The sequence below is a fragment of the Tinamus guttatus genome, unplaced genomic scaffold (assembly GCF_059628265.1).
Source record: "Tinamus guttatus ecotype Peru unplaced genomic scaffold, ASM5962826v1 Tinamus_guttatus_pri_ptg000052l, whole genome shotgun sequence".
Classification (NCBI taxonomy): domain Eukaryota; kingdom Metazoa; phylum Chordata; class Aves; order Tinamiformes; family Tinamidae; genus Tinamus; species Tinamus guttatus.
The window spans coordinates 7,901,484-7,926,487 of NW_028288586.1; the positions used below are offsets into that span (position 1 = coordinate 7,901,484).

General features: G+C 38.8%; 1 protein-coding gene across 1 annotated transcript in view; it reads right to left on the reverse strand.

The window, feature by feature from the left end:
• Window positions 1-4,558: 4,558 nt before the first annotated feature.
• Window positions 4,559-25,004, reverse strand: part of CUNH4orf50 (chromosome unknown C4orf50 homolog) — a 54,401-nt gene continuing 33,955 nt past the window's right edge. Inside the window, exons 13-15 of the mRNA XM_088540070.1 lie at window positions 16,799-16,850; window positions 15,635-15,762; window positions 4,559-4,681 (exon numbers count right to left, since the gene is read on the reverse strand). Of these exons, the coding sequence (XP_088396196.1) occupies window positions 4,559-4,681; window positions 15,635-15,762; window positions 16,799-16,850 (303 nt within the window). The remainder of the gene's footprint in view (window positions 4,682-15,634; window positions 15,763-16,798; window positions 16,851-25,004) is intronic.

Consider the following 25,004-nt stretch of genomic DNA (forward strand, 5'->3'; position numbering starts at 1 on the left):
CAATCTGGCTATTTATAAAGCACTTAACCTTTAGGAATGACCTTTGTATTAACATTAAAACCTGTCCGATTCGCGTTCGAAGGACTAACATTTTCATCTATTAAAAATCAGAAAATACTCCATAAATATGTGTGTGAAGAGAGCCAGAGAGGAGTTTTCAGCCTTACCATCTGAAAGATCTTGGCTGACACAGACTGTGTAAAATGGAACCAATGCAATCTTGAGACGGTGACAAAGCACAATCAGATGGTGGCAGAATAAAGCTACTCCAGAATGCATGCCAGGAAGGAGAAAAGAACTATTCGTTTTATGTTTTTAATGACACAGTGACTCTTTGTTGCAAAGTATTCCTGTTGACTTTCTTCTGATTAAAACAAACATACCATACTTATCTTCATACATAAGTTACCTGCCAATATCAGCTAACAGTTGGACTCTTCAGCAACTTCTATCCAATATTAAGCTGCGACTAAGAAACCAGAAACAATGTTTGGTATGATGCCATTTTTCTGACCTTATTTCAATGTTTTCTTGTTTCCAGGGAAACTCACAAAACTCATATAAGAAAATTCTAAATAAAATACAATAAAATAATTATATTTAGTTAATTCATCCATGAAGAAAAGGAAAGAAAAATCAAATGAAACTGAGAGTTGCAATAACAGTGACAGAGGATAAACAAAATGCTGCCATTGACTACATGTGTAGAAACAATTAAATGGAAGTACAAAACATTGTTTGCAGAGGTTCTTGATTGATTTACCAAGGTTACTTTCTATCTTAGCAAGCTATTTCATAAAAATATTTTAAGCAGACATTGTGAATACTGCACCTTCACTAAGCCTTCTTTAATTTTGTGGTATGATTCAAAATTAGCTTCTTGATAAAAGACTATAGAAGCCAAAACTTGCCTTCCATTCACCTTGAAAGACACGAAAAGAGCAAAGCAAGCTTTGGTTTTCTCTCCCCACCCCAAAAAAAAAAAAAAAAAAAAAGGTGCCACAACAGCCCCCAATGACATAATATACTATTACATATTATACTATTTCTATATACTATATACTATATACAATACTATGAATTGCTCAAAATCACAGCATGTAGCACAAACATTTGGTCTAATGATACAGCTCCAATATTAAAAATCATAAAAAGAATAATATAATTAACAACTAACAATTGGTCAAGCAATTAGCACGTTAGCAGGTCACCCGCAATACCTGTTTCCTTATGCACTTTACTGATGGGTGGTTTGTGCTATTAAGCCCAGTCTTAAGCAGTACTTAACTACCAGACCTCAAAGGTCATCTCCTCTTCCATGGGAAGATAAATCCAGAGGCCCATTTCCTCCTCACAACCAGTCCACCTTCGGTACAGCAAGCAGGATGAGGCTGTTTCTTTTCGATTTACTTTAATTGGGGAAACATACGGGGAGGAATTTGAGGCAGGTCATTCTCCCCTCCAGTACAATCTTGCCCCACTACATTCTAGACTACTATGGTCAATAATACTCAGTATGGAAAATGAGGTGCAGAGTTTAAGAAACATGCCCATTGTAACTCAGCAAAACAAAATGGATACTTCGTGGGACAAACTAATACCTCTTCTAGTGTTGGATGACTCAGCTTAACATAAGATATGTTTCAGCACAAAAGAAAAAAAAATTCTACCACAAAAAACATAGATTATGGCGTGTGGTTTAATGTAAGTGTGGTCTGCGCTTTTCACATAGTAATTGCACAAAGAGGAGAAAAGAAAGTAAAAGGAAAAATCATAAGACTCCATAGAATTGGTGAAGATCATTCAGCAAGGAAATACAGAATCTTTCCTTTCTCGACTCATAAAACAAATTTTAACAGAAGAAAGTGCAACTTAAAAAGTTGCATGAAGTAACATGAAATCATAGCACATATCTTCTCAGAAAAGCATTGTAAGGATGATGTGGAGAAAATCCAACTCAGAAAATAAAAAGAAAAATGAAATGAGACAGTGCTCTTTAATAATAGGACTTTCTCTTTTGACTAAAGGCCTCAGACTAGAGATGATAATACAGATACCACCAGGTCTACAGTACCCATTTCAAATTTACATGTTGTATATCCTTAGGTAAACGTTATTTAACAATGCAGAGAAGACAATTCTATCTTTCTTATACATAGAAGTCACTTCATTCTAAAGTGATGTGAATTAAGGGATGTTGGCAATTTCACCAGGAGAAATAGACCTTCACTGAAAGCATGAACTAATTTTCAATAAAACGGTTCATTCACCTTTATTTCCTTCCACCCTTCCTTTGTCCTATGTATAAATAGAACCTCATGTAATGCCTTCACAGGCCTCGCCAACAGGGCTGCAATGCAACCAGCTGAGCTGGCCTGCTCCTCTGATGGAGGAGAGGTCCAGGAGCTGTTGCCTCCTCCACAACTCATGTCTCCACGCTGGCAGTGATGTTGAGGAAGATGACTAGGCATTTTTTCCTTTCAAATCCATGGCCAACATTTGAACTTGAAGTGCCAGATGGCAGAAACAAAGGTCAATTTTAGCCATAGCCAATCATTTTAGCCAAAAAAGCAGGAAGAAGTTTGCTAAGACTTTCTCTTTCCTATACCTTATCATAACATATAAAATTGCTGGGGACTATATTTCTCTATGCTGAAAATTCATAGCCTTGAACTTGAGAACAGACACAGAACTTAGAAAGAAAGAAATGGGACAGCTTGCCAGGTACAGTCAATTCTTTAAGATTTCTCATAGAGGCATTAAGTTTTCTTTCTTTGCCTCAAGATATGTAAACCATCTTTTGTGGCAGCAAAAGGAAAGGAAACAAACGATTCCTTCTTAACCTCCTCTGCTATTGCACGGAGGGTTTAACTTGGCCTTCAAAATCAAGTACGCGTTAATTTGGGTGCCTGAGCCCCGCTGGGTACACTGTAAACTAAACATTGAAATGTGCTCAAGGGCTATCTTTTCACAAGATTAATACACACACAAGACTCCCCTGTACTCAAGACACCCGCCTCATATCTGAGAGGAAGAAGAAGAAAGAAGTGGCCATCTCTGGTCCCACAAATTCTTGATTGCCCAAGGAACAAGCAGTTAAAATTAGACCAGCACAAGGTTTTTCAGGATCAGAACCTATTTTATCAGAGATTACACACCAATGGGACCATTAGGGAATATTTATTTTAAATACATCTACTGTTAATCTGCTCAAGTAAAGGTCACCTCTCCATAGGATTAACTATTTTATCTCTCTCGCACCCTTCTGACAGCTCCTACAATTTTGAACTGAAGCAAATATCAATATAAACAAAATTTCATATATCCTGTGAATGAGAGGAAAGTACCTTTTCTCTTCTTTAAGTTCTCCCCTATCTAAATATATCTCAAAATTCTTTCTGTTGAGGATTTAGAAAAACATCTGCTGCCTGTGACACAGCAAAACAACCAGCTGAGGCTATAGCCATTCTTAGTGTGAGAACCGGCCGAGGGGGTGGCTGGAAGTTTGTCTCCAGCAGCCGCTAGCCGTGTGTTCTACCCCTTCCCTCTTTTCCAGGGAAGGGCTCATTTCACATCCAAACTTTCTTAGCAGGTTCCTGAGCACGAACAAAACCACCTTTGTGCCGAGGCGGAGGGAAGGACAGCAGCACACATTGAATTGCTGATGCAGAATTGGTTTGTCCCTTTTCCCGTGGAGAGCCGTCGCTATCGCGCTAGGCTCGCTTGGAGAAAGGGCTGACAGCCCCAACAAAGCAAGTCACAGAACTGATCTGGCTTTTCAGGACAAGACAAAAAGGAAAAGAGTGGGGACTCTTCTAAGGGAATGAGAGGTTTTCTTTGTAGAACAGAAGACTGAAAGAAGGCTCACAAGGGACTACAACTTTAACACTTTTTCCCCCCCTTTTTTTTCTTTCTTTTTTTTTTTTTCTGGCTTAGACTCGAGTGTTGTTTCACAGGCTTACCCTGCAACTTCAATTGGTAGCACAGCTGAGCTGTGGCTACATGAGTATTTTTAGGCTTGGTTTCCAATGGTAACAGAGCATTCATAATTACTGGGTCTGTCTGTACCTGCCCCCTCCGTTCTATTTGGTATCTAGTGGACACATTTAACTAAAACCAGCTTTGGAGGAAAGCTTCAAAGATCCTACAAATATCACAGAAATAGGAGGCCTGGTAAAAGAAATTCACTCCTATGAGAGCTTCCCCACTATGGGGAAACTACAACACAAATTACAGCTTTTCCTGTCAAGACTTCACCAGGTCCTCTATGTAGCCCCCCACTATAAAGCTTTACTGGAGTTCCTACCCCTGGAGTAACTGCCAGAAACCCTCAGCAGGATTCAAATGCAATCTGATTCCAAAATCTATTTCCTTCTTATTCTGACCTAAAAATTCTCATCCTTTCACCATCATATCCCTGTGCTAGATCAGCACAGACTACCATTGAATTATTCCTGTTATCTAACCACAGTGAAATCTGGTCTTCTCTCTGAAAGGAATTGTCCCGTCTCCATTGGTATCGGACTGTGGATTTAACAGTTGTATATAACATTTTGACTTACTTCAGCTTCACAGAAACTGTTCCTCCTTGGTTTTCCAAATCTCTTTCCTCAAACCAGATCTTCTTCCCCGAGGGCAAGTTCACAGGTGAGGTCAATGCTGGTGCTGTCTTCTCATGAGCCTGCAACAGCAAAGGATAACAGGGTGCAGTGTGAAGGCTTTGGGGATGAACAGCACCTTTGTAGCAACTAACCCGTTCAACGTGAAATTGGCTTCCCAAGTTGGCTTTTGCTCATACTTCACGAGTCAGGGGTCTAATCCACATGGGACCAAGTAACCCTTCAGTGGACCTAAGTGCTACATTAATCAAGTCATTGGTCGTCCACAGCCCTGGAATATTTTATTTACACAGACAGCCGGACTCCTCACTGTCATTGAAGCAAGGTTACTATAGCAACCTCTCAGTGCCCTGCATAAGAGCAGTGATAGCTGTGAGGAGCCAGGAGCTGAATGTATGCGTTTATAGCCTCAAACAGGCCATTTTAAAGACTAATGGTCTATGGAATTCATATCTACTACACTCATGGTGTTACATTTATACCATTTCATTCCTTCTTCGAAATACGTTTATTTTGAAATGTTACTCTCCAGTCAGTGAGATACAAAATATTAAGATGGCCTTATTCAAATATGCTGTTTCTTCTCTACTTTCAGGTTAGCATGCAGTTAAACTACTCCACAAAGTTAATAATCTAATGTATATTTTACAGTAGGATTGATTACTAGCATCTGGCTAGGAGATTTTGTACATTTTCACAATGCTTGAAATAAGAAAAATCAGAACTAGTTATCTAGCTCATGGAATATTAAGCACAGAGACCATTTTTCTCCTTTAATCTACATTTTATTTTAATCTATTTAGCCATTTATTTTTCTTTTTAAGTCACTAACATGCATTCAATTAATGACTTTCCTGCCAGCAATTTACTACAAGTTCATAACACATCAAAATAAAATTTAAGTTTGCTTGACAGTTGTTTAGCACACAAACAGATGACACAACTCCTGGACCCAGGACTGGATGAATGCTACTTGATTAGCCAAGGTGGTGACTTGAAGGAAATGCATCTTGGAGGGAGGTAGTAGGGAACTGAAATCATCATTGTTTTTTCTTTCTTTTGCTGGAATGTTATAACAGAACACATTCAACTATTACAAGAATGACAGGCTGCATGCACAGCTTTTGTCTGCCTTTCCTTCATTACTACTACACAAAGTGCTTGATTGCACACACATGATCTTAGATCAGAAAGGCATGGCTAGCTCTCTAACTATTATTTAACTGTGTCAGTGCCAGGACAGGCAAGAAATTCTTATTCATAGTAACCACACAAGAAAAACAGAGGCAAGAGTGGGGTCAATGCACAAGTGAAGTAGCATGAATCACACGATGACTTTCCATACAGACAAGAGGTTCTGTCTTCATGAGACAAGAAATCAGATATTCATTGCCCTCTCTCACACAAGTTCTTTTTTCTTATATATGGAATGGCGATATAATTCTTCTCTGAGCTAACTCCTTTTCCCAAGGCAGTAGGATTCTTTTTCCTTTGCAAGAAGGAGAGAAATTAAGCTTCAAAGCACAGTGCCTCGAAGCAATATACTATAAAAATAGCCCCCAATATCAATGGAGTAACTGCCAGGGATGAATTAAATCCACTGCAAGAATATTCTATCACTGCAGTCTTGACAAAAACACAGAAGCTTTTTGCACTTGGAGTCTCATAAGGCAGACATGGGCTTAAAGGATTCTTGGACTGAATAGCTCTGTCATCCAATGGACAGCTGAGGTATTTTCAGGGCTGGAGGTGGCGGAGCTGTTTTGTTTTGGCTTTTAGCTTTATTAGATTTCTTACTGTGGGTGATCTATTAACTAAGCTTCTATATATTCTGCACTTGACCATTTTAGTTTCACTGCTTCTATAGGCCCTTGAAAGCTTAGTAATAAATTTAATTTTATTAGTCCAGTAATTTTCTAGAAAAACGAACAAACAAACAAAAAACACCAGTTTCAAAGATATTTAGGTAAGGCTGGGAAGGGAAGATCTGGGAACTTCATAGCGTTCTACCTGATTGCCTCAACTTGCATAACTGACACCAATGCAAACACCATCGTGCCATGTGCCTAACTTCACACTTGCAACATTGAGACTTATTTCTGTTTGATATTTTAAGGCTTATAGGACAATTGGTAAAACTTGCCTTCCTCAGCCTATCAGCTATATTTAAATGGCCTTGTTTAAAAAGTGTTAAGTACAACACATTGTCGCAAAGGACAGGATGGTGCTCTTTTTTTCCTTGTTGCGTTATCATATGCCGAGAGTTAAACCTTTGGAAAAGTCTTAGGTCTCACTTTTGCAACACCCATACAAACTACCACAGAAAAAAAAAAATCCTTCATTCCTAGAGAAACAGAAAAATGAAGTTTTCTGGGCCCACTATCACTGTGTTTCATCATACCTTTGAAAGGTAATATTAATTGAAATTTTCGACTGTTTCACTCACAGCAGAAAATAAGCAAATTGTCCTTAAACTACAATAGGAAAAAAAAAAAACACAGTTGATGCATCAAAGTTCAGCCTAACCTTTTATAAACTATTTTTGTGCCAAAGGATTCAACCAGATGTGCCCAAGGATTCAGTTGACGCAACTAGTCCAGAGGAACATAAAGTTTAAGGTATACCTATTTAAAAATGTCCAATGAAAGCGTTCTCCCTCAAAGTTTTTAACTTTACTTTTATTTTGTACCATGGCAAATTCCAAATCTCCTTTAGCGTAAGAGAGATAGTAGACAAAGTCCATCAGAAAAATAACATTAAACAGGTGCAAAAACTAATAGTTAAGCACCTGTTTAAGTCCTATAACATTACCTACAATTTTAATTATGTGCATACATCTTTTGCTATTGCAGTTCATGAAATTTCATCTGATGCTTAATCATATATTTAAGCAGTTTTGCTGGTATGGGACTATTTTACTATAGTGTAGTAGAATATTCCTACTTCTATGTGATATTCAGGTAAATAAGAATGCATTTTAAGATTATGAACCAAGTCAATATTTTCTTTCTTAACTCCCAAGTAATCGTGTCCTTTCTAGCTTTGCTAAACAATGAAGGTGGCACTTGGCTGAATGTGTCCAAACTGAAGCCATTAATCTCTCCTGTTTGTTGCCTCCAGATTAAAGTGGTTTTTCAACCAGAGATGTTGCACCGTGCTCCTGCTGCTAAAGCTCAGGTCTTTCAGGAGTCTCTTCTTACGTGCAAAGGATAAAAGTTGAATGTTTTATGAATAGCACCTCAAGCAAGGAGGAAATTGTGTATATTTTCATTTAAAGCTTTATTCTGCCAAACTGAGGAGAACTATAGCTGACAATTGACTTTAGCAGGAGCTATTTTATTGCTATTAACAGCATGCAAGTAAGTATTTAAAACACCATTAACAGAAAATAATATTTCGGTCCTAAGTCACCACAGTTTTTCTAGATTGTATGTTTAGGAGAACTAAGACCATGTATTTGCAACTATCTGAAAAGTATCTGATTGCACAGTTTATTATTTTAATAGTTTTTAGCAAATACCTGTTTATAAAGTAATTTTCTATTTTGTAAAATATATATAGAAGCAAAGAAAAATATATTTATTTAATATTTTTTATATTTTGGTAAAGAGCACTGAAAATGAGTTTGTTGTCTCTGAGCCTGACCTATTGGGTTCAAAGGTCCCTTCGGAGATTCACAGAAACTCTTGAAAGTCAGTTAAAGCACCGGACTCCCACACATGGGAATGTAAGGACTAGGTTTACATTAGCAAGTGATGAAATGCAAGAGGAGCCAGTTAATAGAACACGCGAGCTGGTGTTGAAGAGCCAGTACCCATACTGTACGGGTCTGGGGTTTCAACTTCAGAATACTTTCAAAGGTCTGGTCCCATGGACTGACAGCCATTAGCGCTTGGAGACCATTTTCCAGTTTAGATTCTTCTAAAAGGAACCCACACCCTCACGAAGAAAAAAATTACATTTCAACCTGAAAAATATTCCATCTTCTATAGCTAATAGCAAAACCTAGGATAATTCAATCAATATAAAAATGTATTTCTTAACTTCTCTTTTTAAGACAGTGATCAGTATTATCTGATATAGCTCAGATGAGACCTCTGCTAAAAGAGAGTCTCAAACTATTATTTTTTTTTTTAAGTCTTAAAACTATTCAGTATAATCAGAGACTTCAAATTTCTTGTGTTTTGATTAAAGATAAAATTAAACCTAACAAACTTGGAATCCGCTATATGGAAATAAATGCCCAGGAATCATTTTACGTGCTTGCAGTTAGCACAGTTTAGGCTATCTTGCTTTGACAGTATAAGCATAAGCAAGGAAAACATCTCTATTATTCATTTCAATCAAGGCCATCTCCTTCTATTTTGTCAGATTTGTCACTAAACGAACTGTTCAAAATGATTTTTTCCCCTGTTCTGATTTCCAAAGTTAAAAACAAATCCAAAACAAGCTGTATTCCAAAGCAGCAAATAAGTGTTAGTTTTTCATCGAAAAGCATGATTGATTTCATTTATGCAGAGACTTAAGAGTCCAGCCCCTGGACTCGGCACCCTGGACCCAGACTTTACAGAGATGCTTCACATGGGGATGCATGTCTGGGAGTGATAAATTAAAGCATCTCCTTTTTTACAGAAGGAGTAACAGCTGGAAGGGAACAGTACAAAGGATATTCACAGCTGAACACTTAATCATTCTAATCTGGATAAAAATCACCTTTAGACCTCAATATTTATTTATAAAGTGACATTAGCGTACTTTTTTTTTTTTTCCCTGTGCACTTACTGCTTCCATTTGCATTCCAGGACGTCTATAATGCAAAATTTTCTGATAAGGGGGATGTCTCTGTGTGGCCAGCACTGCAGCAAAGCCCACAGTCAAACTCGGACATCGTATCTTTTTTTTTTTTTTTTCTTAAGGTTGGAAGGGACCTCTAGAGGTCATCTAGTCCAACCCCCCTGCACACGCAGGGACACCTAGAGCACATGGCACAGGACTGCGTCCAAGCGGGTTTTGAAGATCTCCAGAGAAGGAGACTCCACAACCTCTCATGGTGCTCTGTCACCCTCACTGTTAAGAAATCTTTCCTTAATTTCCTGTGGAACTTTTGGTGCTTCAGTTTGTGGCCATTACCTCTAGTTCTGTCGGTGGCCACCACTGAAAAGAGGCCAGCACCATCCTCCTCACTGCCTCCCTTAAGGTACTTATAGACACTGATTAGATCCCTTCTCAGCCTTCTCTTCTCCAGACTGAACAGGCCCAGCTCCCTCAGCCTCTCAAATCTTATCTCTGTATCTTACAGACCAGACTTCCTTGGTGAGAAAATCCCACCTTTTAACTCTCTTCTTTCATGCCCTTCAGGAACCTGATGACTTTTCCAGACTCTGGAATTAGTGTGGAAAGTCCTGACTCAAATCTGTATTTGATAGACATTTTCTACCAAGCCCATATTTCTCTCCAGTCTTCACTAATACATAATGTTCTGCCTCTTACTTTTCTCACTAATGGAGATTGCACTTTCTTAACTAAGTTTCAGAAGAATATCAAAACTCTGCATTTCTTCTACTTCCAACCCACAAGTCTTCAGATATCAGTTTTATTAATTTCTCACACTGAATTTTTCCATATCTGAGCACACTTCTACTGTGTCTCTGCTGATAGTCTTTCCACATTAGATTGAATAAAACGAGGGCCTAATCAGGTGATTTGAGGTAGTTCTTTATCTCCCCACTCTGGTAATCTCATTATCAATCTCTATCAAATCCCCAAATATCTCAGCGTTAACCAGGGCAGGAGGTTTGATCCTTAATATTGAGACCAAACACCACGCAACTCTCACTTTCCTCACAGTTAATCCTAGATCCAACTCCATCTGCTGTTGAGTGAAACTTGCCTTTAAGCAGATACTGAAACTCTGTTCTCCTAGATATATGATATCTAGTCACGAATCACAAACAGATGCTTCAGGAGAAAAGATATCAGTAACACATCTGCATTTCCGCAGAGTCACTTTAATGTCCTACTGACCCTTTGCAGGTTCTTCGGTGTAAGAGTGTCCCTTTTAGAACATGCACATATTTAAGTTAACAACATTTTCGCAACAATAGCATGGATTCACACAGAGGCATTCAGAGGATAAATACCAATACCAGCTTTCAAATGAAGAAGGCAACATGTCCGGGTGCTACCACTTTACAGGAGCTGGCAACAGGTCATTCCTTTTCAGAGCAAGAGAATCGCAAACAGTGACACTTCCTTCCAACAACTAAACTGAACACCCATCTTCTGAGAGTCCAGGCCAGAAACATGGATTTGAAATGGTATAGAGAGATGAAGATTTTCTAAGTCTGTAAAGAGAGGAGACACTTGTTACAAAATTATTCAAAATTTCATACAACCTTTTTAACTACACAGTAACCACTGTGCAGCAGTTTCTGATACAACAGTAGGCCAAGCTTTCTGCTGGAATAAATGTATACACCCCCTTTGACTTGGAAGTCTGTTTGCAGCAGCAGAGGATGCGATACTCAGTGTATAGTGTAGGCAGTGAAATGGGAGGTAGAGGAGAAATGGTGTAAGGATTTAACCATTGATTTTGGAATAGTTATGTTATTCATGAGCATCAGACCACTTGTGAGTATTTCCTAAATTTTTACCAATTTAATCCGTTATTCTCTATTTGTCAGTTTTTAGAAGTTTTCACATATATTTTGCCAAAGCACTTCACAGCTTCTCTGTTCAAGTATTTGCACCTGGTCTTCAGCTGACTCACAAATTTATGGATTTCTTTAAAACTTCAACTAGTTATTTCATGCTAAAAATACGGTTTCAAGTTTATGATCTCCATCTTCTAGGAAACTGAAAGTGTTAAATCACACTGAAAAAAATCTCCCTTTCCTGCGGGAGAGAATGCAATAATCTTCTGGACTTTAACGATTATCCTAGACATAAAAACACTTATATTTAATGGTTCTTGAGAGAATCTTGCCCTCTTTATAGGGCCTGTGAAGGATCAATTTGTATCTGTGAGGAGAATTTCACATGAAATAAGAAAACATTTATCTTATATGTTGTATTTTTAATGGCAGGTCTTTGCTCAGTGGAGTGCTGGAAAAAAAACAACAAGAAGAGATCAGCTGGAGTGGCCAGAAAGTGCAAACTGAATGATTATATCACTATATGACCTAGGGCATTTCCACATTCTTTGTCATGTTCCTATCCCCTACTCACATGCTAGACATATCTGCTGGAAGACAGAGGAAGGAACTAACATCTCCAGCGGCAGAATTACACTGCTGAATTTTAAGGGCAAATACAAGGCATCAAAGGAAGAAGCACTAGGTCAAATGAGCTAACACAGTTTGAGATCAAATACTTGAATCAAACAATGAGAAACATTTAAAGCATCTGGAAAAAAAGGACATATAGGGCAAGATACATAGAGGACTTTCACATAATTTGCTTTGAAACATATTCTCGTTACGTCAGAGAAACAAATACAATCTTGAAGTACTTGTAATGCTAACTGGAAATGATGCTATTAAAGAACTGCCACAGTAGATTGAAAGCACCCACAGCATTCAGATCAAACAAGGATCCTGGAAAAAGCTAACCAGGAATAATTCCATCATGAGCAACCTGATCCAGTCTCACCCCACCAGCTTGGAGGACTGCTTTGGTGCCTGCTAGTAGTTTTGGAAGGGCTTGTTGGAGGAAGACACACCAATCCCAGGAAAAGATATAGTGTGTCCGATAAGGGACATTGCACACTAGAAAACACAGCAGCATTGGAAATATTCAGGGAACAGCACACCCATCTCTACCAAATTATGCAGTTCAACAGTTCCTCCACATTAAATATTTATAGAATAAATAATGTCTCTAACAAAGACTTGGATTACCTCAGCATCTGCTGAACTCGCAGCAAACATGCAATTCCTTGTCTGGGTATAACTGTGGCATGATAGAAAAAGAGACAAAATGTTGATGCAAGAAACACTACTTGCCTAAATGATTTAATATAGGAAAAAGATTTGCCTTTTGCAGCAGTGAAGTCTTAGGTGCTTATTAAAGGCTGATCTATGTTTCATACCATCTTATTTATCATGACTTCATTGAACAGACTCAAAAGACAAGGAGATTTTCTGACAGACTTAGAAAGGAACCACTCTGACCCGAACATAACTATGGTATTTACATGGTGACTAGAAATTCACTATTAAAGATTCCTAACACCTAGTTCCAAACCTGTCTTCAGATTGAGACCCAGCAATGAGTGCAGAAAGGCAACCACAGACAGTAACTTGTATCTCAAAATTCAAAGTCCAGGCTTTCTCTATCATCCTTTCCCCATCCACACTTGGGTAACCAACTACATTAAGCACCTTTAAATAATTAAACGCCCTTGACATTCAGGCAGCTTCCATTCTATGCTTAAGCAAAAGGTTCATTCCCAGGTTTTCAAAGGAAAGTGTGAGCTTGGTCTGCCTGTGCCCTGCATTACAGAAAGCCGCAAGAACATCTCCGACTTGAGCTAATGCTTCCTGCGTAAATGAAGTGGTGCATGGTCCTGATGGTTTCCCTCTGCTTAGGGCCATGCAGATACATCCAAATTCTCTTTTAAGTTGGTAGCTACATCTATTGTCTAGTCAATTCAGTTCATTCTATTTGGATTCAATTACACCTTTTTTGACAAGCTGCAATGTGATCCTTCAGAAGCAATGCATTTCAAGGGGACTGCTTAAAGAATCAGCCCTGGGGTAATGCTGAGCAAGGGTGGCTTTGGCTATGAAACTGTAATGTCTGCTTGCAAAAAAAATCTCCCAAGTATCACAGTGTAAACACTGACCTTAAAGAGGAGATAAAAGCATAGAGTAACAATGAGCAACAATAATTCTTAAACTACTATCTTGGTACAAATAAACACAAAGAACAAAAATGAGCCAAGATCAAGCCTCTGATAAGAAAATAGATGCAATATTCCTTTAAAAGTTTGTAAGTCAGTTCAGATAATACATGCATAAATACAAACAACAAAACGACTAGAAGTAGTGATGTTACACTCATTTGGAGAGAACTGGGAAAGGAAGCGACGGTGTATCTGTAAAATTAATTACGTATAGGAAGACATGGAAGAACTGCAGTTCTTTATGGGCACATTTATTAGTGCAATTAAAAACCTCCAGATAGGAGTAACACAATAGATTATGTCCTTAATATTGCCTCTTTCAAATTAGTATAAAGAAGTATAATTAATGTACGGACACTATATACAGATGATAGAAAAAGTTTTCAATAATTAATTGGCAGAGGATTTCATTTTTCCACAGGAAAAAAAAAATAGGCAAACAACCCTATTTGAGTAAACACTTTGATTATCAGTTATTTATTCAAGCAAGTAACAGCTCAGAACTACTATTAAACAATCATAAATAAATTTTCTTTGCAAACTTATAGCTTCCTCTTATTCTAAATTATGTGACATAAATCGTGAAGTAAAATATTTTTTAAAAGATCTTTACAAACTTATTTGCTAACAATATAAATTGCAATTTACTGGTGATCGATGAGCAACATATGCCTCACTGTTAATCTTTTTTTTTTTTATACCTGGTTTATTTAGGAAACGAAACCGGTGGTATTGAGCTATTTGTCTGCCTTTTCCAATAAATGCAGAGCCATGATAACAGGGCAGAAAAGCGCAACTCAGACACGTGTACCCATAAATTAAAACGCAGCCACACAATTCCAGCAGTTACTGTCTGATTTTTAGCCAGCCAGGCAGCACACATGTGCTGATTAAATAAGATCTAGACTCAAATGAGCTGCAGCAGGGGCTGTCTCTTGCCAAGCCAATTGTTGGGGGATAGGTGGGAAGATTAAGAAGTTTGCAGGGTCCCTGGAGGAATCAAAATGGGGAGAGTGGCAAGATGGGGAGAGGGGCAAAGGGAAAAGCGAAGCAGCAAGTAGGGCAGAAATACTCACAACCTTTCTTCTCTGATAGTGAATGGAATAGCACGTGCAATAGTCTCACAGCAATAGCAATGCCAGCACTCAGACCAAATGTGAATTATCACATCTATTATATTTATCAGTATATGATTTCTTTATCTTCAGGGAAATCAATCACAAGAATTTAATCTGTTTAATAAATACACCAATTTTACATTAATACTACATGTCAGCTTTCAATATATTTTTTGCAATTGATAACACTTCACTTCTCAGCCAATTTTCCCTGAAATAAGAGAGTGTTTAGTGAACTGGCACTGGACTTAGGAGACCAGAATGATCCTCCTCTTTGCTACGAACTAGGCAAGACCTGATTCTATTTATTTAATCTCTTTGTACCTTAGCGAAAGATGAACCTGCTGTGTGTAAAAAGCACGGTAAATTACCATTAAGAGTGTGAAGACTGTAGACGTGACCAAAGTGCATACTGCTTGGTTCCTAAGCGGCAGAACGAATGCCTGAAATAAGCTGGGTGACTCAGCAACAAAGTGCACAGCCTAAAATAAGAGATTCAGGGTCTCTCTAATGATTTCATTACCTATTCTAAGCCCAAATTTTGGACCACAGCCAAAGAAAATTAGACATCTACTCTTACAGTGTGAATGGGAAAAACAATTAAATTTGGTATTTCAATTGAAAACATAATATTATTAAGGCAATACTTAAGTAGCTGTTTTAAAAACTATCCTGATGACATTTATTTCCTACTTAGTTGGCCAGATATATGGGGGGGTAAGGCAACACAATAGATTATATGTCAGTGAACACTGTGCAAAAAATGTCAGACGTGACTTTGTCATCAGAAATGGTTATATTGACTTTATCGAGTGTTTCAAGATCGATGCGCTGTATTTGAAAATTAGCATATCTAAAACTTAACACATAGCTTTTTTTTTCCATCTAAATGAAAATATCCATATAAGTAAAAGCAACATGGCAATGTTATAAAAAAATCACTTAATATCTTTTGAGATAAGACATTACATTTTCATTTCTTTTAAACCCACCCTTAGCAAGGTAACATTTGTTACAGAATAATGTCCTAATTCGGCATCAGGTCTCTCTGAACCAACTATCAGGCTGTCCTTCCCCACCGTGTTAATAATGTAGAACAAACCAACTGGCAAAGTAGTCCCTGAAGAGAAAACAAAATACACATAGCAAGAATGCTGTATTCATTATCTTTTCAAATCACTGACACAGCATAAATGCAGATGCTGGAGCTTTTCTGCCATTTAGTGAGGAGTCGATTTAACATTGTGTCCCCAATTCAGTCCAACATTTCAAATGAATTTTTACATTTAAGTCGATTGTTAAGCCGCTGGCCAATACAAGTTACAATGCAATTTCAGCATATGCTGAAATGCTTTGATTGAACGGGGACATATTTTTCTTATTAATACTGTGAATTTCCCTATTTCTTCTATATTTGGGGAAACAACAAATCTTTGAAAGTTACTCATCTTAGTAACTCTCTTCTACATTAACTATACAGGATGTAAATCATTTTTTATCAAAACTTGAGTCATATCTGGTAGATTCCTTCAGTGAAAGGGGACTTTTCTTTAACAGACAAAATTGCGAATGAAAAGAAACAAGTATAATAGCAAAAAAAAAAAAAAAAGTTTGGGAAAAAAAAAAGCTGCTAAATTCACAAGGCAGTAATTTAAGGAAAAACAACACTTCAACCAGAAAAGTCTGACCATCTGCCTTACCATTCAGTAGCTGAACTATGATTTCCCTGTATAGGAGTTAAATAGGACTTAAAGACCTAATGTCTTTGGCTTAAAAGTTCACTGCAGGACTGGTAACAACTGGAAAGGCGTGAGGAATCATGCAAGATACTAACTGTGCACACAGAACTTTAGTGAGGTGACCTGGTGAGATTCTCAATCTGTTTTTCCCATAACCTCCAAATTCACTTTGTTCCTGGTTTGTATTAGTATGAAACAATAACTTGTGAGGCTGAGAATTTCCAGAGCACAAGAGTCCTCCAAAGTTGTACAAAGCAGATGAAGACATGATAAATTTCAAACGGAAAATTTGTCTGGAATAGAAAACAAGCTGTGCCCCCTCATTTCCTGTGTTAGTCCACCTTCCGCACTACCTTGCATTGCCTGATTTATCTGACAAGCACTGTTAAGTGACACAGCTTGTAATATTAGTCCTACCTCCAGAAGTTTTTGCTGTGCTCTGGAATAGGTCCACCGTGTAATTTCTTATCTAAAAAGCAGGTGAAAAAAAAAAAAAAGAAAAAAGAAAGAAGAAAGGAAAAGTAATGAGTGCCCATTTGCATTAAAACCAATAATTTTGAATAGGAAAGATTTTAGGACTTTTTAAATGATTCTTGCACAGGGACAAAGGTACTAGAAGCTAGAACCTCCCAAAAATGAGCTACTGACTGATCAATTTTTTGGTTAGTCCAATGGCATCCGAAGGTCTAAGACCAGGTTATTTGTCCCTCTTACTCCATTCCCTCCTTTGTACCAACCTGTGTGTTGATAAAACTGTTACAGTTCTGAACCCATATGGAAGAAACAGTCAACAAAACTGCTCCAAATCATGTCTGAACCACTTAGCAGTGATGTTGGCTGTTCCATGGGTAAGTTTAGTCTGTGCTGAGTTGCTGTCCCTCATGCCATTGCTCCTGCCCACACCAGCCACCAACCCAGGAGCTGCTGCAGCTGTTGGCACCAAACCCTGTTTGGCAGCAGCAGCCTCTGCTGTCTCAAAGCAAAAGAGGCCTTAAAGACATGAAATAAGTTCTTAATTACAATGTTCACTTTAATAACCCATTAAGAGGTCTGATATTAACCAGATGAAACTGTCACACGCAACTGGGATTGCAACAGCCCAGATCTGCCTGGATAAAATCTTGGAGAGCATGGAAAGAGCTCTAAGGGCTGTTTAATATATGTTAACCAGTCAGATATTATTTCTGACTCATTGAAAGCTACTATCAGAGAAAGAGAAGAAGAAAATTCCCAGCCGCAACTGAAGTGACACAGCACTAACAAACATCAGCCCTCTCCATGGAAAACTAAGAAAAATATTTGTCATAGCTAAACCTTATAAAAAGACTGTCAGCAGAAAACATATGTTATTTTTCAAAGGGTTTCCTTGATAGCTAGGTGAGTAAACAAAATGAAAGCAAATTCCTGCCTAGATAACATCTGCTCCTGCATTTTGGCCCGCTTCCTCTGTGCCTCCCCGTGATACCCATCATTACCTGGGCTCTGAGTCTACCTACCTGAGGACTACTATTTTTTTTTTTTTTTTTTAATCATGGCTGTGGAGGGACAGAGGCCTCCACAAGATGGAATTTCCTGTGAAAAATGTGTGCATTAACTGGCTCAACAATGAATTCTTCAAGCTCTGGGGAACAGTGAGCAACACTGCACATCCTCCCCTTTCCATCTCATGAAACATAGCCTAATGCATCTGATGACATTGCCTTTCTGAACTGCACTCAAAAGACACCTAATGAAATATGTCTCCCCGGCGCCTTTAAAATCACTACGTGAGCAGCATACACAGGGTGATCCACAGCATTTCTGGTAGTAAAGTCCTGTGGTCTTTCAACAAACTGAAAGCATTCCTTGGAAATGGTAACACCAAGACAGACAAGCAGTTACAGTACTTACAGTATTTGCTCCCAAAGTATAAAATGCCCTTCCTTGCTGAAAGAGGCTTTCAAATCCTCACCACAAATCACAATACTTTTGGTATTGACTATGCTTCATTAAGGAATTAAATAAAGGGTCAAGAATTAAGAATAGGCTAAGAGAATTAATAGACTCATAAAATATTATCATCAGAACCAAGAAACTAGGATTCAAGTGAGGATGAAAGAAATACAGTCACCTCAGCCTGCTGAATTCTCGCTGTGGCTTGAGAGCCTCAAGAACAGCAAAATTTCACATCACCAGCACCCATCAGACTGTACTCAGTCACCCTTCTGCCACCATGAGAGCTTGGGAGCACACCTGCAGGAGATGGCCAGATAAGACAGAATCGATTTTAGCCTAAATCCTTTATTTCCATCCACAAGGAAGCCCAAAACTTCTCAGTGGAGAGGCAGATCTGGTTTCACTGTACTAGCAAATCTTGTCTGTGGAGGCCTGGAGACAGGCTCTGGTGGGAGCCCTGATTCCTGTGTACAACGTGTCTCAAGAGGCAGCTAAGAAAGGGCTGAGGGTTTCTACTGCCTGCCTGGGACACGGCTCTGCTTCTTGGTGCAGATTGATGAAGGTCAGAATGACAAGAACAACCTGAAAAGGCCTTTCTGGAAGTTAAAAACTTTGCCTGTGGAGTCTTTTTGATTGCATATCCTAAACAGGATTACTATAGCCTGTACTCCCTTTAAACCCATCAAGGTAGGACTTGATCCCTCTCACATCGCTAGTGTCCCACCTGACCACTGCCAACAAGCAGCAGATATAATAAAAATAAAATACAGGCATTGGAATCTAAGGGAATTATCCTAAAAGTTCATGCCTCATCTGTGAGGTAGGTGAATTTAAGTGCACTGGGATCCCCTGAGAACCAGGCCTTGACCCTGAATTTTATCTGAATCTATGTAAGCCCCCACATAAACTGGATTGCAATCATTTTTCAAATACTTCTTTAGAGGATGTGTTTGCAAGATAGAGGTTTAACTAATTTTATAAAGATTAAAATTAATACCAATTCCAGATGCAAAATGATATGGAGCGGTTGCCACTAAAACCACAGTTGAGGTGCTAATTAGCATTCTTAAAAGCCATCCAAGCTCTCATGGATCTTATGCTAGGATGGGAACTTTTGCTGACACAGCAAAACGCTATTTTACAAGTGTTCTGTGGATGAACCTCCTCATGGGCATCCTGGGCACCTCTAGAACAGCAGAAGCAATTTTCCAGCTTGCTTTTCCATCTCTGAGTAAACAGGCCAGTCCTCTCAGAACCTGAAGAACAGCAATCCCTACTGCTCCTTCCTGCTCCTTCACCCAGGAATATTAGGTAGAGGCCTGAATACAACAGGTTTAGCCACCAGCAATAGTTTCTAAACCATTCTGATACAGAGAATAGAATACCTCTCCAAACAAAACTATTCCAAGCATAAAACATGGGAGCCTAAGGGCTGGTTGTCATGCTATTTTGTTCAGTGCTGACTGCAGACTCTACTGTCTACCCAGAGCACCAGAGAGGAGCAGCTCTGATCTTTCTCCTCTGATCCTCAAGTCTTCTTAAAACAAGTGAATCAAAGGACTCCTGCTGCCTCAGACGAAATAGAAAAAAATAGGAAAAGACTGATGAAAATGTACAAGAGTACCACTAGTCCCATTTGGGCTGGAAAAAAAAAAAGGCAGTATTAACCAATGTCATCTCATTGCATTAAGATGATAAAGGTTTCCCTTTGGTCAGCCAAGATGATGTTACAATAAGAATGATTCACTTATTCAGAATATTTCTTTGCTCTGCAGCAAAGTGTTGCTGGAGGGAGAGTTTGCTGAATTCATGACAGAGATTGTAGGACTTGAATCCCAGTGATGGCAGGGAGCTACACACAAAGACCTATATTCTTACAGTATCGCCAGGCCCAGAGAAACAATCATTATACTGCTATCTTTAAAGTAATTTTTTCCCTTTAAGTTGCTCTTGTGTTACAAAATTAACTATTACCTGTATATACAAAATAACACAGGCTTTTCCCCTCCCCTTTTTGATTTCTCGGAGGAAAAAAAAAGATATTCAAGACCCATTCCAACTCACCAAGGAATCAAGACTACTTACAGGGTCTGAATAAAATGAAAGATGGACAACGCGTTTGTTAGATAGAATGTCCATATGGAAGGATTTGCTAAACCGTCCCTCCATGCAAAAGAAACTGAACAGATTGCCTAGAAATAGGCATCTCCCCTTCTCTTCAGTGAGGGAAGTAAACGCCATCCAGATGGAAGTTGTCAAATGGATCAAACACATGCATTTTATTCCCCAATGACCTTTGTTTTACTTATCACTCATTATACCAGGAAAACTTTTACCTATATCCCAAGTGTAGGCAAGAGCATACTGTTTTTCATAGGCTTATTCAAAATATTCTATATCGAAAGGGCTCCCCAATGACTGATCTTGTCACACAGAAAGAGTGAGAAAAAAAAAATCCTTCCTAATGAGAACATTCAAGATCCCTGGATTCTGCTGCTTCCAAATCCCACATTTGATGGAGGATTACACTGATTTTGTGATGCAGCAGTCCTCTTCCTGATGGCCAGTGTGACTAAAGCCTTTTCAACAATCCTATTACTTGTTGAATTTTACAAAGAAGAATTCTACTAAGTTCCAGTGAAGCAATTCTGAGGTTCTTCATCTACTTTTATTTTACACTTACCAATGGTTAAGTTTTTTAATTGGAAGATTGAATAAAAACAAAACTTTAAAAAAAAAAAAAGAATCCTCATGTTTGGCTGAACATGATTATATAAGAACATTATAGCATCCAATGATCTAGGGGAAATTTTCACAGGTTTAAGTTAGTTTTCAACTAAAACTGAAAACCACTGAAATCTTTGTATGGAAGTCTTACATCCTTGAAAAGTCTCCATAACATTTTACTTGTTAGAATCACATTTCTTTAAACATTCGCCTATAAATTTCTAATTAATTTTTTGGATGCTTATCTCTCATCATATTGAGGTATATATACATTAGCTACATAACAATTTTGTTATACCATGATATTCTTCAACCTGGAAACATTCTACAGCATCTTATGTGTACAGCTGGGGCTGCATGACAGGATTAGATCTAGTGCATCTAATCTAGCTATTTTTTATCCCATTAAGCCATGAACATGCATCTGCCTTGTTCCTTCATAGATCAATACATTAGAAACTTTGGGTATGGTCATCACCAGATAACACTGAGTTCAGCTGCAGCAATCCAAAAATATCAAGGATTCCATTGCTCCAGAAACCAGGAGGACAAGGACAGGAAGATGCAAGTAAAATGGCACCTACAAGGGTCTGAGGTCTGTGAGTAATGTTTTACTCTTAGTGTCAATGGATGAATGTCAGCTATGCAAGAACGAGGAACAGAGAGACACCACTGCCAAGAGAAAAGAAACACAAGGTATCCTGACTGCAACTGTAGTATAAACTCTCTCCTAAGAGACAGAGGGGAGACTAACGTGCACAGGGGACCCAATGTAAAGCACACAAATGGAAAAGCGGTAGTCAAGGAACGGATTGACGAACAGATTCAGACAATTTGTACAATGCCATGACTTGTTAGTCAGTCCAATAACAATCATTTTGTAGCAGAAAAGAGACAGGAAACATTAAGTTTCCAGCATATCTGGGCGAGACACAAAATAAACAATGTATTGCTATAACCTGAGAGCAAGTAAGTCTTATGCACAAGACAACCTCCTTTGAGGAAAGAAGCTACTTCAGGAAAGAAAACATGAATACTTATACAAAAAGGGTCAGATTTACCCACAACACAATTATTACTCTTAATCATACTACTAGAAAAATTGTCTTATTCATATGCCATTTGCTTATGAACTACTTAGTTTACAATGCACTCCAGTACTGCAGAAAAAATAAAAGTATGTTTATTTCTCACTAGGGTTTAGAAGTCAATTTCAAGTACTGTTTTTAAGCTACTCCAGATGGTTTATGAAGCTGAAGGAGATGTCTTGCCAATGGCAATACTCCTTCCACAGCAGCCTGCCCCCCACTGCAAAGAGCAGCTCTCATTGTTAGCAGGTATGGCATCTTCTGGAGGTTTGTGGCAATTCAAGCAATTTTAGAAAAGCAGAGACTGCTTCCCTCTTCTGCTATCTATAAAGTTCCCAAGGAGGTATACCAACAAGAAATGGCCTTAGTATATCATCTTATCAAGGACACAGGACTTAAGGAAGGGAAACACCGGCCTTTTGTTGCCTCCCAGAACAACAGTGATGCAGGTATTAATCCACTGAAGCAACTTCACCACAGGTCAAACTTAGTCCATGCAACTGAATATGCTATTATTATATTTTCTCCCTATTTTATACTATTGTTCCCTATTGTACACTAGTTAAGGTGAAGAACACACAAGTAAAGAGCAGTGTGCAGTTCACAGTTGAAGAACAGTGACTTCAGCTTATTTATATGCAAAAACTCCTAAGTATTAGCACTAGACCTGACATATGCTCAATGCCTCACTTGATGAATGCCAGTCTCTGATCTCCCATGGCCTCAAGCAAACTTATTTCAGGCCAACAAGGCTTCAGATCTTCATGCAAATTTAATATTCCCTGTTTAATGCATTCATAAACTGGTACCTAAATACCTCACAGTCAATCTAGCAGAGATGCTGAAAATACTTAAAGATAAAACTACATAGCTAATCCAAACTAGAAGTACAAAGAGAAATGTCCGCAGGCAGAATTTTCAAAAAAGACAGAACAATACAGAAAAGAGGGTTCCTGACTATCATTGTCACTTATATCTTAACAGGAAGGCCAAGTCAGTGTTTTGAGGAGTTGCCTAGGATGCAAGTGGAGGAAGATTTCAACTCCTTGTCCTGCTAAGCACTACCAGGATTAGCAACAGTCAAGACACACAGGACTATACTCACACTAACTACTAAAGCAAGAGGCTTGATACCCAAGCTAGGTCCTCTTGGTTTATATTTATAGCCAGTAAGACAAAGATGCCCCGCTCAAGGGGGGGGCATCTGACCTGCTTTAGAAGTCTATGTTATGAGGAGATGAATCCTGCCCTGCAGATAAAGTACTGATTTCTTTTAATGACCATCAGGGACCCTAAGACACATATTTGGTCCACAAAATCCAACTCCCCAAGAGGGAAATAAGCAGAAATCAAGCTTAGTTCTTGGCAAGTGATCAACAAATTTCTTGTCTAGGGAACACTCGTCTAAGGTTCAGCTGCCATGAAGGCCCACAGCCTTGGCTGAGCTGTGCTAAATTGGTTTGGGATTCACATTTCACATTGAGACCCTGTGATCACGTATCCTGGGACTCAAATGAATCATTTCATTAAAAAAAAAAAAAAAAAAAAAAGGCTCACAGACTACATGACGCTTATTTCAAACCAAACTCAGCACACCTAACACACTGGGATACTTGCTCTAGCCAGTTACAGCTTTATTTCTTAAGTTTCAGAAAACTGAGATTATTGTTTCCTCCACCCTCTGCAAGACCCACCAGGGCCACTCCCCTGCCAGATGTTACCATCCCCACAGAGCAGAGCTCCTTTGTGGTCAGTGGTTCTTAATTTCGTCCATTTTAATGGAATGGTTTTAGAGATTTATCACTTGAGCACCCAAGGCAGACAAGCTTGATAAGGGGAAAAATTTATTGATGGACAGGACACACTGGGGCAGCAATGAACTGTCTACATTGGGGATGAAAACCTCTGTAGTATCATAAAAAACATGTGAGCAAGATCTCAACCTCCAAACTCAGGTTTAGGAATTGTTCTCCCTGAGGCAGTGCTAAACTTAGGGGTCATCATGCTCAGCATGATTTTAACTAAATATTTTCGATTGAGCCTTACTTCTCTAAACCTCTGTCCACCAGTTCTAGGTCACAGGAAGCAGCATACTTCTGTCCTACAAAAAGATGAAATATTCAGACTCTGTAGGAACCATATAAAGTAGGTTTATTAATTACTTCCATCATGGCATGGAGGGAGACGGTAAGCAGGGAGGCGGCATACACCAGATGGCAAGGGCCACAGAGAGTCACAAAAGATGGCCACGTTGTTCCATCCTAGCTGCTTCTGTCATGAAAAGGGAGAGAGAATTGCTCATGGCTTTCAGGTTTGGAACTGCATCGCAAAAAAATGACAACGTGCTCAAGCAGATTACCATCAAACTTCCCAGGCAGCCATAACTTGAGAGACTTCAGCATTCTTGACACCTCCGTCTTGTCCAAATACAACCAATGCAAGCACGACTCAGGTGGACCTAAGGAATTCTGTATCAAATTTCCCTTTTCTTCTGATCCATATACTCATGCCAGGACCAGTACGGTAGTAACTAGATGGCTATTTCCATTTCTTGAGAACAAGGAATTGTAAAGCACCTTAACATGCATTCCCAGTCCTGAGCTGCCCAAGTGGGAGCTCACTGTCCCAAGAAAGGAGTTTGGTGAACAGATATCTTAATTTCTCATTAGTTCTGTGCTCCCAGTAACCACCCCCCCCCCCCAAAAAAAAAAAAAAAAAAAAAAAGAACTCTTTCCATCTTTAGATGATTGACCTGATTCACTAATGACTTGAACAGAAACACAATTTCGCTGCTTGAGAAGCCGGGCATGCAGCTGCTCCAGGTCACTAGAGTGAACCAGAGCCCACGAGGCACGTGGATGAACCTGACCCCA